At 38.9% G+C, this 18758-nt stretch overlaps 1 protein-coding gene across 1 annotated transcript; it reads right to left on the bottom strand.

Annotated features, from left to right (window-relative positions):
- Positions 1–423: 423 nt before the first annotated feature.
- twsg1a (twisted gastrulation BMP signaling modulator 1a) lies at positions 424–16894 on the bottom strand. The gene is made up of 5 exons (XM_058418782.1): positions 16769–16894; positions 15488–15654; positions 9211–9310; positions 2674–2931; positions 424–2378 (listed from the first exon to the last, which is right to left on the bottom strand). The coding sequence occupies exons 2-5, from the start codon at positions 15617–15619 to the stop codon at positions 2197–2199; spliced, it is 672 nt and encodes a 223-aa protein (XP_058274765.1). The 5' UTR covers positions 15620–15654; positions 16769–16894; the 3' UTR covers positions 424–2196.
- Between the last annotated feature and the right edge of the window lie 1864 nt (positions 16895–18758).

Here is an 18758-nt window from a genome sequence, read left to right as displayed (position 1 = left end):
GTTCTTTTGGGAAAATAATCAAGGACAGGTTTGTGTTTTCCGATAACAGCAAATCCACAACACGTGTTTACAATTTTTTATTTATTCATCAGTGACATGCCATCTGTTTAAGCATTAATAATCACATTTAATGTTTTAACAAGCAAAAATAATCAGAAGACTTTGATATGGTGCACAACTTAGGGACAGTTATTGTGTCACAAAGCGCTAGCACTGGAGACTCCTTTCAGTAATGCTCTCCTTAAAGAAAACTTCACCATAGTGAAGTCTTTGCCATGTCTTTGCTAAATAATAACACTTTTTTTAATGTGGAGCATTTGATATACAGGTCTCTGGGAACGAATTGCTAATATATAGATTTAAAAAAAATCTACTTAAACGTGCATTAATAGAATGTCTTGTAGCTGGAACTATTACTAGAGCAATATATAGCCAATGAATCAACATTTTCTGATTTGGTAGAAAACACTATGACTTTTTAAATGTTAATGAAATACATCGGTGCTGAATAAAGTGTCAGCTCATCAATCCATAAATGAAAATATATCCATGTAAAAATGATGTTGCAGTAAATATGTAAGAAGGCAAAGGAGAGAAAGAATATAAATATAACACTCTAATGTGAAATAAATCACGTGACATAGTTCATTAAAGTGTCTTTATTCTGTGGAGACCATGACTAATATCAGTACTAACGGAATAATATGATGCTATTGCATGTTTATGTTTTAAATATTAAATGAAATCTAATATTTGACTAAAATGTCAGCTCCTCAGTCCAGGAATGAAAATGTTGCAGCGTGTTTACTAAAATGAGAACTTTGTAAACTCTGCTTTCTTGGATTATATACAAAACTTAATCTTTAGTCTCATTAAGTTGGCTTAATGTGGCTTTATTGCTGGCTTAATTTTATTCACTGACAGTAAAAACATTGGTTAATATTTTGGCTTATTTGGATTATTATTCATCAGTCAGTTAAAACTGGTGCCAATTTTCATTTGTTAAAAATGTCAGTTAAGTGAACCAACACAATTTTAACGATTAATGATGCAGGTTTCTATAAAAGCATACAGTTTAGTATGGCTGTAAGTGATATAGACATCTTGTGGAATAGAGGAATTCTTTGACCAAACATATAATGCTGTATACCAGTGGTGGACCGTCAGGGCCAGCAAGGCCTTCTCTGCTGGCCTAAACAGCAGTGATCTGAATCACTGACTTGCATTTTAATATATTTAATATATCATTTTTCCATGAATGTGTATTAAATTATTCCCAATAGTCTATTCTCTACATTTCATAGCTTTTCTCGTGGTTGCGCTGCTTCCAGTAGTGTATATTTATGATAAGAGTATTTATCCAATCATATTTCAGCTAGTGGCTGACATCATGTGTTGCCAGGGTGAAAGAAATCTGCCTTTAGAATCAATAGTGCAGACGCCCGTAGCTTAAAATAAGTGGAAATAAAATTGTTACATGAACCAATCAGATTTCGAGTTGGCGTCACTGGGGCCATCTAGCAGGCATACGATTACGTCAGCAATTTCCTGTCCTTTGATTGGATAATTGGAATAGTCAGAGGCAGCATACCGCACAAACTAAATAAAATATATATATTTTATCTCAAAATGGCTGACCGAGGAGAAGAAATCGATTTGGTCGCAGACATCCTTACAAATGCATTTTCAAGGCGGACTGTAATAAAATTGACTATTCCTTGTGAGGTGTGAAATACTGTAGCCTAATTTCTTTTTTACTTTGCTATTTAATGGTTGATTAGTATCTATTACCGCGGTGTCATAATGATGGTATAGAGGTGGATTAATTCAGGAAGGACACCAGTGAAGGCCTTGGTGTGAAATGCACGGCCCGCCACTGCGTATATAAATAACAAACTCAACCATTCGTGGTTAATAGTTCGTACACTTCATCTTAGCTATGTGATTAAACAGGAAGCTTTTTTCTAAGACAGTGCCATCTAGTGCCTAACAATGATACACAAACAGGTAAGGGTTAAGCACATATTCATTTGTGCTGAGAGCATCAACAACTAACGTTAATAAGATACAAGGTCAGTACAGATGTAGTGAAGATCATATTACACATCATCAGCAATAAAAGATGGAATATGATATTAATAAATCATAAGATTGATACTGAAACACAATCCAGAGTGTGTGTGTGTGTCAGTGCTTTCAGAAGAGACAGTTCATACATTTGACAGCTTTGCTCCCGTAGTCCACACACTCGGGTCCGATGCACTCGCAGCACGCGTTGTGGAACCAGCGGTACTTTGACGCCCCCATCGACTCGCAGTACTGCTTACACTGACGTATGGACAAGCACTCGTCAAAATACACCACCGTGCACAGGTTATCTGTTGGAGAGGAGAGGAGAGGAGAGAATGAGAATGAGAATGAGAAGAGAAGAGAAGAGAAGAGAAGAGAAGAGAAGAGAAGAGAAGAGAAGAGAAGAGAAGAGAAGAGAAGAGAAGAGAAGAGAAGAGAAGAGAAGAGAAGAGAAGAGAAGAAAGGAAACGAGAAGAGATTTCATTCACATAATATAAAGAGTTTAGTCATTATAGTAAGAAACAATTATTAATAACTGTTGAATGGTTATGGTTAAATATTGTTAATTAAAAAAAGATCTTTTCACTCTACTCATTCTAGTACCTTTATCATAGGTATCATGGATGCTCGATCCAGGCAGCGAGACATTTTGATGCTCTTGCTCCAGAGACTCCAGGAAGGACACGAGGTTCTCATGGTGCGAGAGCTCCTCAGCCACGGGGAACGACACCACCATCATGTTAATGGGAGTGTCTCCATCAGTGAGGGCCCTGAAGAGTGACGGGATCGGCGCATGGAGGTCCTCCACTGTGCTTTTGGAAGTGGGCGGAGTCTCGCTGTAGTTCCTCGGGTTACACATGCCTACGACAATCCAACCGATTGCTTAGGAATCAGTAACAATACCATATACACCGATCAGCCATAACATTATGAGCACTGCCAGGTGAAGTGAATAACACTGATTATCTCCTCATCATGGCTCCTGTTAGTGGGTGGGATATATTAGACAGCAAGGGAACATTTTGTCCTCAAAGTTGATGTGTTAGAAGCAGGACAAATGGACAAGCTAACATCTTGGTGCCAGATTCCACAGCAGGTATCTAGTGGAGTCCATGCCTCAACTGGTCAGGGCTGTTTTGGCAGCAAAAGGGGGACCAACACAATATTGTGCAGGTGGTTTTAATGTTATGCCTGATCGGTGTATGGTTTAAGGGCAATAATCTAAAACCAAATCGAACTAATGAAGTGTTGATCGGATATTTAGACAAAATTCATATTTGTATGAAACAGCAATAAAAGAAACATGATCTTTAAACCTTACTCTATATTTTATGTCATTAAAATATCCTTAAAGCTTAAAGCAGCAGTTTGAATGTCTGAGCTAGAAGGAAATCAGCCTCAGCCACGCTTCTTTATACCATTCTATGTATTTGTCATACAGTTGTTAGTGATTCATTTGGTTTCACAAAAATCCAAAACAATTCACTTAAATACATTTGGGAACAAATAATCTGATTGAGATTCCAAAAATGAAAACATATTCTGATGTCTTTTATCATCCACACAGTTTAACTATTGTGAAGTGTCCTGGTGGTTCAGTGCCAGGATCCCGCTGTCTCGTTGCCGTGGCCCGGGTTCGATTCCCGGGCAGGGCGCTAACCCAGCCACTGATGAGTTAACTCTCAGTGCCGCTCCCGAGCCCGGATTAAAAGGGAGGGTTGCATCAAGAAGGGCATCCAGTGTAAAGCCTGTGCCAAATCGAAACATGCAGACCAAATTATCTGCACTGGCAACCCCAAAACAGGGAGCAGCTGAAAAACAACAGTTTAGCTATCATGCCAAGTCCTTTCACTCTTCTTCCCAAAAGCGAAAAATGGAATTTGTGTTTATTGTGTCCATGTTCAGTATTGAATGTCTTTGTCATGTGACACTCCACAGTGGTGTTTAATATGAAGCCCATATGAAAGTGGACATCTTTATGAATTTGTAGTTTATCGTTAGTATTTCTGTTATTGTGTTATTGTCCTAGTCTACTGGGGGCAACATTTTCATAGAACAGTTCCAAAAAACGTTTTTGTCACAGAAATGTTTCTATCTTCAAAGTAAATACTGATAGCAAACCCATTTCTGCTCTGTAAACAGTGATTGTTCATATGCATCTAAAATTTTAAGGTGTTTCTTCAGCCAATAAAATTCTGTGTAAGGTTATCCAACACACGTCTCACACTCATTCGTCCTGACTCATTTTATATCAGACTTGCAGCAATAAACTAATTCATTTCTTTATACTGATTGAAAATGTCCCATAAGTCGATTTCCACTCCCCCGGCAGACTGCCAGTATTGCCAGCATCAATATGAGCAAAACCCAGCAGAAGAATCTAGTCCATTCTCAGTTTCTCAACACTACAGATCTCACGTGATGCTCTAACCTTTAGATGTGTCATATTTACCCAGCGTTTACTGCTGCTATTACCTGCTACTTGAGTCTTAACAGCTCGGGTGAAGAAGCTTCAGTTGGCGAGAGACTGAGTTCATGAGGTTCTTGCCATTTACAAAAACAACACTTAGACATTAAGAACCTGTACCTTCTGCTCTACATACTTTTACAAGCAATATGGTATATCAGTTAGAAGGTTTTCTACTCTTGCTACGCATTTTATTCACTGTTTTCCCAATAGCATGAGACTGCTCCCAAACTTGGGGCTAATGAAAAAGTCATGTTTGGTCAAACAACTCTGTTATAAAGAAAAGTCTGGTTCATTTCAGCTCGCACCCTCTTCCCTGTCAGAGTCAGAACCAGAACTCATTTAAATCAGCTAACACTCTCAATGCTAGCACGCAAAGTGTACAGAAACAGTGTGCATGCTAGAAGTGGTTCCTTGTGTTATTTATACGTAATACACTGGAAAGTGTCACGTTTTTGTTGTTTTAATTTTGTATTTTAGAACGCTGGATTTGCAAAGAAGTAATGGCTAACTGTTTCAGGGCTCCGGAATGACCGTGGAGCCCAAGGGACAGACTACAGCTACGTTCAGACATACAGTGATTTTATCGCTGCAAGTCGCAGTACTATGTTGTCAAGTCGGTGGAGCAACTAGGCTTTAGCAACAAATCAGCTTCTTATCGCTAAAATGAAACATTCCAGAGAGCGATTTGGTGTTTGTGTATAAAATTCAACTCTGTATATATGCACCATATTATGTGAGAGGAAGTAGAAGCAGTGTGCGCTCTTCGGCACAGATCACATGCACTCTACTGTCTTCACTCCCATTGCTTGCCGCTGAACTTTTCTCTACTTTGTCGCCTCGCTGGACACGCTCATGACTAGTCACCAACGGTCACTGTGACTCAGATGCCTTGCAGGGCTAAAAGTCTGCTCATTTAAGGCAGAGATGAAGCTAGGATAAATCTCACTAGCACCACTATCAATGGGCATTGTGGGAAATGATGGAAATGGTTAACCAAAGTGAAAGGTAAAAATGTCAATGAAACTTGTGTGACCTAAAAAAAAAAGGTTAATTAATTAAATTAAATCTTCAGACATCACCGAAGATATGTCAAGTCAAGTGGCTTTAATGGTCATTTCAACCATATAAAGCTGACGCAGTAGGTAGTGAGATGAAACAATGCCTGTCCAGGACCCTGGTGCTTACATAAAACAACATACGTAACAACCCAGAGCTACATAAAACAACACAGAGCTACATAAAACAACATACGTAACAACACAGAGCTACATAACAACATAGAGCTACATAAAACAACATACTTAACAACACAGAGCTACATAACAACATAGAGCTACATAACAACATAGAGCTACATAAAACAACATACTTAACAACACAGAGCTACATAACAACATAGAGCTACATAAAACAACATACTTAACAACACAGAGCTACATAACAACACAGAGCTACATAACAACATAGAGCTACATAAAACAACATACTTAACAACACAGAGCTACATAACAACATAGAGCTACATAAAACAACATACTTAACAACACAGAGCTACATAACAACATAGAGCTACATAACAACATAGAGCTACATAAAACAACATACTTAACAACACAGAGCTACATAACAACATAGAGCTACATAAAACAACATACTTAACAACACAGAGCTACATAACAACACAGAGCTACATAACAACATAGAGCTACATAAAACAACATACTTAACAACACAGAGCTACAGAACAACCCAGAGCTACATAAAACAACATACTTAACAACACAGAGCTACATAACATAGAGCTACATAAAACAACATACTTAACAACACAGAGCTACATAACAACATAGAGCTACATAACAACATAGAGCTACATAAAACAACATACTTAACAACACAGAGCTACATAACAACATAGAGCTACATAAAACAACATACTTAACAACACAGAGCTACATAACAACATAGAGCTACATAAAACAACATAGAGCTACATAAAACAACATACTTAACAACACAGAGCTACAGAACAACCCAGAGCTACATAAAACAACACAGAGCTACATAAAACATAGAGCTACATAAAACAACACAGAGCTACATAAAACATAGAGCTACATAAAACAACACAGAGCTACATAAAACATAGAGCTACATAAAACAACCCAGAGCTACATAAAACAACACAGAGCTACATAAAACATAGAGCTACATAAAACAACACAGAGCTACATAAAACATAGAGCTACATAAAACAACACAGAGCTACATAAAACAACATAGAGCTACATAAAACACAGAGCTACATAAAACAACACAGAGCTACATAAAACAACATAGAGCTACATAAAACAATATAGAGTTACATAAAACACAGAGCTACATAAAACAATATAGAGTTACATAAAACAACACAGAGCTACATAAAACAATATAGAGTTACATAAAACAACACAGAGCTACATAAAACAATATAGAGTTACATAAAACACAGAGCTACATAAAACAACACAGAGCTACATAAAACAACACAGAGCTACATAACACAACATAGAGCTACATAAAACAACACAGAGCTACATAAAACAACACAGAGCTACATAAAACACAGAGCTACATAAAACATAGAGCTACATAAAACAACACAGAGCTACATAAAACACAGAGCTACATAAAACAGAGCTACATAAAACAACACAGAGCTACATAAAACAACACAGAGCTACATAACACAACATAGAGCTACATAAAACACAGAGCTACATAAAACAACACAGAGCTACATAAAACAACACAGAGCTACATAAAACAACACAGAGCTACATAAAACAACATAGAGCTACATAAAACAACACAGAGTTACATAAAACACAGAGCTACATAAAACAACACAGAGTTACATAAAACACAGAGCTACATAAAACAACACAGAGTTACATAAAACACAGAGCTACATAAAACAACATAGAGCTACATAAAACAACACAGAGCTACATAAAACAACATAGAGCTACATAAAACAACACAGAGCTACATAAAACAACACAGAGCTACATAAAACAACACAGAGCTACATAAAAACACAGAGCTACATAAAACACAGAGCTACATAACACAACACAGAGTTACATAAAACAGAGCTACATAAAACAACACAGAGTTACATAAAACACAGAGCTACATAAAACAACACAGAGTTACATAAAACACAGAGCTACATAAAACAACACAGAGTTACATAAAACACAGAGCTACATAAAACAACATAGAGCTACATAACACAGAGCTACATAAAACAACACAGAGCTACATAAAACAACACAGAGCTACATAAAACAACACAGAGTTACATAAAACACAGAGCTACATAAAACATAGAGCTACATAAAACAACACAGAGCTACATAAAACAACACAGAGCTACATAAAACAACACAGAGCTACATAAAACACAGAGTTACATAAAACAACACAGAGCTACATAAAACAACACAGAGCTACATAAAACACAGAGTTACATAAAACACAGAGCTACATAAAACACAGAGCTACATAAAACAACACAGAGCTACATAAAACAACACAGAGCTACATAAAACAATATAGAGTTACATAAAACACAGAGCTACATAAAACAACACAGAGCTACATAAAACAACACAGAGCTACATAAAACAACACAGAGCTACATAACACAACACAGAGCTACATAACACAACACAGAGCTACATAACACAACATAGAGCTACATAAAACAACATAGAGCTACATAACACAACATAGAGCTACATAAAACAACATAGAGCTACATAAAACAACACAGAGCTACATAAAACAACACAGAGCTACATAAAACAACACAGAGCTACATAAAACAACACAGAGCTACATAAAACAACACAGAGCTACATAACACAACATAGAGCTACATAACACAACACAGAGCTACATAACACAACACAGAGCTACATAACACAACACAGAGCTACATAACACAACATAGAGCTACATAAAACAACACAGAGCTACATAAAACAACACAGAGCTACATAAAACAACACAGAGCTACATAAAACACAGAGCTACATAAAACAACACAGAGCTACATAAAACAACACAGAGCTACATAAAACAACATAGAGCTACATAAAACAACACAGAGCTACATAAAACAACACAGAGCTACATAACACAACATAGAGCTACATAAAACAACACAGAGCTACATAAAACAACACAGAGCTACATAAAACAACACAGAGCTACATAAAACAACACAGAGCTACATAAAACAACACAGAGCTACATAAAACAACACAGAGCTACATAACACAACATAGAGCTACATAACACAACACAGAGCTACATAACACAACACAGAGCTACATAAAACACAGAGCTACATAAAACAACACAGAGCTACATAAAACAACACAGAGCTACATAACACAACATAGAGCTACATAAAACAACACAGAGCTACATAACACAACATAGAGCTAAGGACTTAAGTAAGTTGTCCAAGTGCATTGTGTGTGACCTAGTGCAGGACCGACAATGCAAACAGACAATACAATAGAAAACACTATAGAAATGATAAAGATGTGGTTCAGGGTGAATTTTTATCTTCTGGTGTGTGATGTAGTGATGACCGATTAAGATGGACTTACCAACACAGTCACAGCACTCTTCCCATAGTGTGCTCAGACACAGCATACACTCTTTACAGCAGGAACAATTTCCTTCTGAGGGCTGACACTGACACAGGCCCTGCACACACACACAAACAAACACACACACACACACATTACAACACACTAGTAACGTCTGGTCAGTTATCACATTACTCTGTGTATACTGACTATTTGTAAGATATACAGTGTGCAATTTATAACCTGTCTTTGTGTTACTGTCTCTATTGCTGCTGGATATTTGGAATTTCCTTCGGGATCAATAAAGTATCTATCTATCTATCTATCTATCTATCTATCTATCTATCTATCTATCTATCTATCTATCTATCTATCTATCTATCACACATATACATATACACAGATATACATAAAATGTAAACACACCAGGCCAGTTTTAGGATTTCTGAGTAACATTTGCATCACCAGCAGTCTTCAATATAAACCTCCTCAAAGCTAAATACAGTCTGAGTCACTTGGAATTACATGCTCACAGGAAAGACAAACATCAACATGTCCAAGACTTGCCACGAATGAATAAAACTATCCAAAAGAAGCCTGGAATAGTCCGACACATGGATAAATACAGGAGCAGTGAAAAAGAAAATGAAGAAATGGAAAGAGCATGGGCTTTTTAGACAAATATCACGTATGATGGAAATGCAAAAAACTGTCACACAGCTGAGTGAGGGACGTGAGCGCTGGACATATTTAGAGCTAATTACAGGTTGAAGGAGAAATAGAAAGAGTTGGTTCAAGACGAAAGTAGCTTCCAGATGTGTGTGTGTGTGTGTGTGTGTGTGTGTTAACATGCCCTAGGTGACCTGCCCTCGCTATTGCTGCCTTGGAAGAATTCCCAAATACTTAAGGAACGCTCTATTCCTGTATTCGATCAATCCGGCTGTCTTTGGACTGGTGGAGGAAACCAGAGTCCCTGTAGGAAACCCTCGATGCACAGGAAGTACATACACATATAGATGGCAAAGACAGGAAACAAACGACCAACCCTGGAGCTGCGAAGCTCACACTGACCGCTAAACCACCATGTTTAAAATAATTGTCATTTTAATAATAAATAAATAAATTAATAAATTATAATAAATAAATTTATTTATAAATTAATAAATTTATAAATAAATAAAAAATAATAATAATAATAATGAAAATCCATTTAATTTCAGCGAAATATATTTATACTTTCTAAATTGTAGAGTCAACATTTGTTAAAGAAATCAGAAAAGCCTTTTCCTGGCACAAACCTTCCAAAAACCAAAATAGTTTTGTTTCCCCTAGAATTTTCCCAGTCCCAACTCTAACTGAAGCTCTGTTTTCTGGGCTTCTTTCAAAATAGCTCACCACTCACATCTCCTTATGCACCAATTACTGTGAGATTAAAGCAGGGTTTTACAAGCAGGTAGCAACCATGAGCTTTTTATTTACAAGTCAGTTAAATTACACTTAATCCCCCTGAACGTGTGTCTTAAAACAGCTGCAATTCCTATATGACTCAGTCAACATGGCTCTGAAAGCTGCACGGTTTACCACACAGACTATTTCAAGTATGCTGATGGTCTAGCATGCCCATTTTGTATATACACTATATTGCCAAAAGTTTTGGGACGTCTGCCTTTACATGCACATGAATGTAATATGGAGTTGTCCCGCCCTTTGCAGCTATAACAGCTTCAACTCTTCTGGGAAGGCTTTCCATAAGGAGTGTGTTTATGGGAATTTTTGACCATTCCTCTAGAAGCGCATTTGTGAGGTCGGGCACTGATGTTGGACGAGAAGGTCTGGCTCGCAGTCACCGCTCTAATTCATCCCAAAGGTGTTCTATCAGGTTGAGGTCAGGACTCTCCACACCAAACTCACTCATCCATGTCTTTATGGACCTTGCTTTGTGCACTGGTGTGCAGTCATGTTGGAACAGGAAGGGGTCATCCCTAAACTGTTCCCACAAAGTTTGGGGCATGAAATTGTCCAAAATGTCTTGGTATGAAGCTGAAGCATTAAGAGTTCCTTTCACTGGAACTAAGAGGTCAAGCCCAACCCCTGAAAAACAACACCTGAATTTAATGATTTGGAGGGGTGTCCCAAAATTTTTGGCAACATAGTGTATTTTTGTGTTTTGATTATGAAGGATAGGATCCGGGGTGAGAGAGAGAGTGGAAAGAAGAAGGTATAAATGGTCTAAAGGCTTCAGTTTAAATTAAACACAAAGAGAAAGGGAAAAAAATAACAATTCAGTACAAAAATGCATGCGACAATGGCTTGAATGGAATGATTTATCATCATACGAAGGTAAAATGGGAAAAATATCCTATTAGATATTTTCACGCAAGATAATACATTGCGCAATTTTTCGTTCTGCTAATAAAGTTCCAACAAACATGTCATACTGTTATGTATATATGTATATATTTTTTAATAGTGTTTAAATAATGGGAAAATGATGAAAAATCTACTTAAATCAAAGTAAAACATTTTTTTGTTTTTTCTGATTTATCAAAATGTTGGTTTATAAAGCTGCAGAAACTGTACGGTGACTACTGATTATTATTTTTTAAAGCACAAGCAAATTTGGTCAGATCAAATATTGACTTTTTTTTGTAATTTATTACTATTTAATGCACTTAATATTTTACCACATAATATTTTTAAAACATTTAATTTCATTATTTTTTCAAGGCAAATTCTTTACAGCATTTCTCACAAGACTTTCGCACAATATTGTTTTCGTTCATATTTAATAAATACAAAATGAAATGACGTTATATGTGTGTAAGTGTGAAGCGATTGTACTGTATATACTGAAAGTACATAGAATTAAATAAAATAGTGATAGTAAGAACGCTCATTTTCCCTTACTGTATAGTATATACATATGAATAAGTATCATATCGTCACATGGGACAACCTCATGTTGAGAAAATGGCTGGAGCGACACAGACATGCCTCCGGTTAATAAAGCCAGTTGAGCTGATGCACACACTCAGGTTCCTCTTTGTAAAAAGAAAGGGATTTGTTGGGTGTAGCGGTTAAGGATATGAGAATTTCTTGAAAGCTATTCCATGTTATAAAACTTCAGTCAGCACTTTGAAGATTAAAGAGAACATTAGAGAGAGGTCTGATAAGGAAGAAGTGTGGAGGGAGATAGAGAGGGGGGTGGAGGGAGGGAGGGAGGGAGAGAGAGAGAGAGAAAGAGAGCAATAGAGAGCGAGAGAGAGAATGCGAGAGAGAGAGAGGTAAAGAGAGAGGGATAGAGAGAGGGAGTCAGAGAGGGATAGTGAGAGAGAAAGAGGGAAAGAGAGAGAAAGAAAAAAGAGAGACAGAGAGAAAGAGGGAAGAGAGAGAGAGAGAGAGAGAGAGAGAGAGAGAGAGAGAGAGCAATAGAGAGCGGGAGAGAGAGAGAATGCGAGAGAGAGAGGTAAAGAGAGGGAAAAGGAGGGATAGAGAGAGAGAAAGAGGGAAAGAAAGAAAGAAAGAAAGAGAGAGAGACAAAGAGAGAAAGAGGGAAGAGAGAGAGAGAGAGAAAGAGAGAGAGAGAGAGAAAGAGAGCAATAGAGAGAGAGAATGCGAGAGAGAGAGGTAAAGAGAGAGGGATAGAGAGAGGGAGTCAGAGAGGGATAGAGAGAAAGAATGTGAGAGAGAGAGGTAGAGAGAGGGATAGTGAGAGAGAAAGAGGGAAAGAGAGAGAAAGAAAATAGAGAGACAGAGAGAAAGAGGGAAGAGAGAGAGAGAGAGAGAGAGAGAGAGAGAAAGAGAGCGGGAGAGAGAGAATGCGAGAGAGAGAGGTAAAGAGAGGGAAAAAGAGGGATAGAGAGAGAGAAAGTGGGAAAGAGAGAGAAAGAAAGAAAGAAAGAAAGAAAGAAAGAAAGAAAGAAAGAAAGAAAGAAAGAAAGAAAGAAAGAGAGACAAAGAGAGAAAGAGGCTTCCCTCTTTCTCACAGAGAGAGAGAGAGAGAGAGAGAGAGAGAGAGAGAGAGAGAAAGAGAGAGAGAGAAAGAGAGAGAAAGAGAGCAATAGAGAGAGAGAATGCGAGAGAGAGAGAGGTAAAGAGAGAGGGATAGAGAGAGGGAGTCAGAGAGGGATAGAGAGAGAGAATGTGAGAGAGAGAGGTAAAGAGAGAGGGATAGAGAGAGGGAGTCAGAGAGGGATAGAGAGAGAGAGAGAGAGAAAGAAAGAAAGAAAGAAAGAAAGAGGGAAGAGAGAGAGAGAGAGAGAGAGGAGAGAGAGAGAGAGAGAGAGAGAGACGTGCATTCCATAAAGAGGTACGTCACAACCCTGAGCTGGAGAAGGACTAGAGATATAAACTCCTGCTGTAAAAAAAAACAAAACACTGGAGTTTTATTTCTCTGCATGTTCTGTCTATCGTTCTTCTCTCACTCCCTTTTTCTGTTTACTGTTCCTTTCTTTTTCCCGTCTCTCCATTTCATCTCAGTTTCACCTTTCCATTATCTGGTTCTCCTCTCTTTTGTTGGCTGTTGTTACTCCTTCTCCTGCTTCATCCGTCTCTTTCTGTATATCATTTTTCACTGCTGTTATCTCACTCCCTTTTCTTCATCATCTTCTTCTTCTTCTTTTCTCTTTCCACTTTTCTACCCCCACTTTCTCTCCCTCGATTTTAGGGGAAACACATGCTCACCATAAACATAACATTGAGCTCTGACTCACAAAGCTTTCACAGAAAGGCCACACACGTACATACTTGAGCGTGCGCACACACACACACACACACACACACACACACAGCTGATACTGACTCATGTCCTTCCGTGTGTAAGAAGGATCATATCTGTTTCTTGTCTATGAAACAAATGTCAGAGTTAAAAACAGGGTGCATGAATAAGAGTAAGCAGCTGTGTAGTGAAATAAAAATGGATAAATGTCGGTACACTTTAAAGCGACACAAAATAATTTTGCTTTCACACACACCCTGTGTCTGACACTGACTCAATTATTGGTCATCAGAGTAGCTACTGATATAGAAGGTGCAAATTAGCAGCACAGATGAAGAAGGAATGCACCTGCAGCGGTTGGGATATATTAGGCAGCAAGTGAACATTTTGTCCTCAAAGTTGATGTGTTAAAAGCAGGAAAAATGGACAAGTGTAAGGATTTGAGCGAGTTTGACAAAGGGCTAAATTGTGATGGCTAGACCACTGGATCAGAGCATCTCCAAAACTGCAGCTCTTGTGGGGTGTTCCCGGTCTGCAGTGGTCAGTATCTATCAAAATTGCTCCGAAGAACGGACAGTGGTGAATCATGGGTGGCCAAGGCTGACAATTGATGCATGTGTGGAGTGAAGGCTGGACCGTGTGATCCAATCCAACAGACGAGCTACTGTTGTTCAAACTGCTGAAGAAGTTAATGCTGGTTCTGATAGAATGGTGTCAGAATACACAGTGCATGACGGGTCAGGGCTGTTTTTGCAGCAAAAGGGGGGACCAACACAATATTAAACAGGTGGTCATAATGTTATGCCTGATTGGTGTACAGATTAAAATTGTTTTTAACACTTGTAAGACAACCCAGGAAAGATGAATGCTCAATTCTGATTGGTCAGCCGTATTGATTCATTTTCTGTAATAATGAGGCAAATCACAGGATAATATTATATACCTACTGTATATTGTTCTACACTGATCAGCCATAACATCATTTAATCCACCTGCCTAATATCATATAGATCTCCCTGTTCCACCTCTGAGACATCAAGGCACGGACTCCACTAGATCCCTGAACGTGTGCTGTGGTATCTGGCACCAAGACATTAGCAGCAGATCCTGTAAGTAGCGAAGTGAGGCCTCTATAGATCAGGCTTGTTTGTCCAGCACATCTCACAGCTACTTGATCAGACTGAGATCTGAGAAATTTGGAGGCCAAATCAACACCATGAACTCTTTTTCATGTTCCTCAAACCATGAAAAGTTTTTTGCAGTGTGACAGGGAGCATTATCCTGCTGAAAGACACCATTGCCATTAGCCATGAAATATCTCCCATGCTTTTACAGATCCCATTGTAATGATATACAGTGCTTTTATTGTTATGGCTGATCGGTGTGAAGTAACAACTAATTCAACGGGATGTGTGTAGCAGAAAATACACATAATAAATAAATCCATGCCTGCCTTTCCCAGGTTCAACATTACATAATGATACAAATTTTCCATGCAGGTCTTCGTATTCTCAAGTGCACAACAGATGAAAAGCAGGTGGATGGAAAGAGAAGAGATGACGCCGGGTCTGGACTCACCTGCAGAAGGCACTTGCTCACGTCACTGGCACACAGAGCTTTGTTACACGCCGTGATGATGGGGATGTGGGAGAGCAGGAGGAGAGAGCAGAGTGTGGAGAGAAGGAGGAGGAGGAGGAGAGCTGACCTCATCCTCACCACTCCAGTATATATACATACATACACACCTACAAGGTAAACACAGGGAGGAGTTAAACATACACACTGGGAGAAACTGAGAAGCCACTGTGCTACTACAGGCATTTTGGTGTCTTTAACAAAAAGCATGTGGGATCTTTATCTATCTATCTATCTATCCATCCATCCCTCCATCCATCCATCCATCCCTCCATCCATCATCTGTAGCGCTTATCCCACACAGAATTGTGGGGAACCTGGAGTGTATCCAAGAGGACTCGTGGCACGCAGAGCAACTCATCCTAGGTCACAATCACACACTATATACAATTTAGACATGCGAATCTACCTACAAAGCATGTCTTTGGACCGCGGGAGGAAACCGACGGACCCAGAAGAAACCTTGGCCGCCCATGACCCTGTCGCCGGTTCACCACTGTTCCTTTCTGGAACCACTTTTGATAGATACTGACCACTGCAGACCGGGAACACCCCACAAGAGCTGCAGTTTTGGAGATACTCTGATCCAGTGGTCTAGCCATCACAATTTGGTCCTTCATCAAACTCGCTCAAATCCTTACGCTTGTCCATTTTTCCTGCTTCTAACACATCAACTTTGAGGACTAAATGTTCACTTGCTGCCTAATATATCCCACCCACTAACAGGTGCCTGTCGGTGGTCATAATGTTATGGATGAATTTGTTTAATTATATATTTATTTAAGTACGTATTTATTATAGCAGCAGCTCAGAATTTTAACAAAAGTAAATTAAAATGGAAAAAAAAAACTTCTCCACATCCAGATAAAGCAACAAGTACCATTAGATACTGATGACACAGCTAATGATGATGATGATGATGAAACTGTTATGCGTTTATTATTTCTTTTGTTCTGTCTTCCATCAGTAAAGCTTATTATACGATTATACATTAGCTCTGCACCTAGTCGCAATATTTCCACATGTGTTAGAGACTCCAAGACAAGTTTTGCACACTATCTAGAAACCTGAACACACATCTAGATCACAAAAACGCGCACGCGAGCAACTAGACTCAGTGTTGTTGTTGTTGTTGTTGTTGATTAGGTATATTTTGTTATTCTACAACCTCACATTTTTCTCCATAACCTTAAAACAAAAGAGCAAAGACAAGTCGGGTCTTACCGTGTGGATCAGAAAGCAGCTGCTGGTGTTACGCCTGGGTCTGTTACACACACACACACACACACACACACACACACACACACACACACACACACGCGCCCCGCCCGAGTGAAGGACTGACCGTCATCAGGCTTCTTAAAGACACAGCGACTCTCAATAATCACTCAGATATTTTATATAAAATAGGACATACCCAATAGAACACCTTCGGGATGAATTAGAGAGGAGACTGTGAGCCAGGCCAAAAGTTTTGGGACATCTGTCTTTACATGCACATGAATGTAATATGGAGTTGTCCCGCCCCTTTGCAGCTATAACAGCTTCAACTCTTCTGGGAAGGCTTTCCATAAGGTTTATGGGAATTTTTGACCATTCCACTTGAAGTGCATTTGTGAGGTCAGACACTGATGTTGGACGAGGAGGTCTGGTTCACAGTCTCCGCTCTAATTCATCCAAAACGTGTTGTATCAGGTTGAGGTCAGGACTCTGTGAAGTTCCTCCACATTAAACTCGCTCATCCATGTCTTTATGGACCGTGCACTGGTGTGCAGTCATGTTGAAACGGGAAGGGATCTTCCTCAAACTGTTCCCACAAGGTGGGAGCATGAAATTGTCCAAAATGTCTTGGTATGAAGCTGAAGCATTAAGAGTTCCTTTCACTAGAACCAAGGGGCCAAGCCCAACCCCTGAATTCAATGATATGGAGGGGTGTCCCAAAACTTTTGGCAATATAGTGTATGTACACAAAGGTAAAAGAATTTTTAGAAGATAGTTGACCATCATATCAACCCATGTGCTCAGCATTTCACCTGTTTGTCACAACCCACTGTGACTACACTTCTATTGTGTGGACATATTCAACCCCAATAAATTATTTGCAATATTCCCTAAGTCACTTGTTGACCAGCGTGTTGTATCATCTGGATTTCTTAAAGATCATGGAAAGAAGAATATGAAGTTATGTTATTTGAGGAAAAGTTTAAACCCCTCAGCCAAATACATCCATTTTTGAAATGATAAAAATAATACTGATGCCTGAGACGGATTATTATTATTTTTAAATGATTAAATGCATGATTTCTTATATTTCCTATTCATTCATGTATTTATTCACCTTCTATAAATGCTGGGTAATGATCAGGGTTGACGGTGTGTGTGTGAAGTTGGAGAAGTCATCCTCATTGGAAGGAAACCAGAGAACATAAGGAGATGAGGAACATAGCACAGACGGTTAACCCAAGCCCAGAACTGAACCCTTGGGAGTAATGAGGTGTCGAATGTTAGCCAATGCACTGCTACAGTATGTGCCCAGATTCAATGTTCAAAAATTATTTAGGAATTATTAAGAGTGACAAGGGTTAATTGCACCACAATCATGAACACTTGTTCTATAAGAAACATCTCAAATTAAAAACACTAACCTTTTGTGTTAAACAGAAATGACAAAAAAAAAAAAAACCAACAGCACAATATTTGACGTATTCGAGGCTGCACCCAAACAGCGGCCACAGGAACAACCACAGACTGTACAACCACAAATGAACGATTCTGTCCAGCAGCCAACACTTCATTTCTTTGGTCAGTTTAATACATCATCCTGGTCTCTCAAGTAAAATACGTCTCAGTAAACGTCTCAGCGTGAGCAGACCACTCACACCAAAAGCAACTGAAATGACATGAGTTATGGGAATATGTTTTGGATGGAAAACTTACTTGAGGCAACTTCTGCCAAAATGACTGATTATAACTAGCGAGGAAGGACAAAGTAGTAACTTTTTAGAAACGTGTGGAACGTAGACAGCCCACATATCATCCACTTAATTCACTGGGGCAGTGGGAGCTCAAGTGGTTAAGGCTCTGGGTTGTTGATCAGGGTTCAAGCTCCAGCACTGCCAAGCTGCCCCCACTGGGTCCTTCAGCAAGGTCCCGAACCCACCCTACTCCAGTGGTGCTGCATCATGGCTGACCCTGTGGTCTGACCCCAACCCCC

This window comes from Hemibagrus wyckioides, linkage group LG20, assembly GCF_019097595.1.
Source record: "Hemibagrus wyckioides isolate EC202008001 linkage group LG20, SWU_Hwy_1.0, whole genome shotgun sequence".
NCBI classification, from domain to species: domain Eukaryota; kingdom Metazoa; phylum Chordata; class Actinopteri; order Siluriformes; family Bagridae; genus Hemibagrus; species Hemibagrus wyckioides.
The sequence above is the reverse complement of the archived record's forward strand: the minus strand, read 5'-3'. Positions and strand labels throughout refer to the sequence as shown.

Excerpts from the sequence above, each read along its gene's own strand:
- twsg1a (XM_058418782.1), bottom strand. The coding sequence starts at position 15,619 with ATGAGGTCAGCTCTCCTCCTCCTCCTCCTTCTCTCCACACTCTGCTCT. Across the intron at positions 9,311-15,487 it reads TGAGCAAGTGCCTTCTGCAG|GGCCTGTGTCAGTGTCAGCC; the intron begins GTGAGTCCAGAC and ends GTGTGTGTGCAG. Across the intron at positions 2,932-9,210 it reads AGAGTGCTGTGACTGTGTTG|GCATGTGTAACCCGAGGAAC; the intron begins GTAAGTCCATCT and ends GGATTGTCGTAG.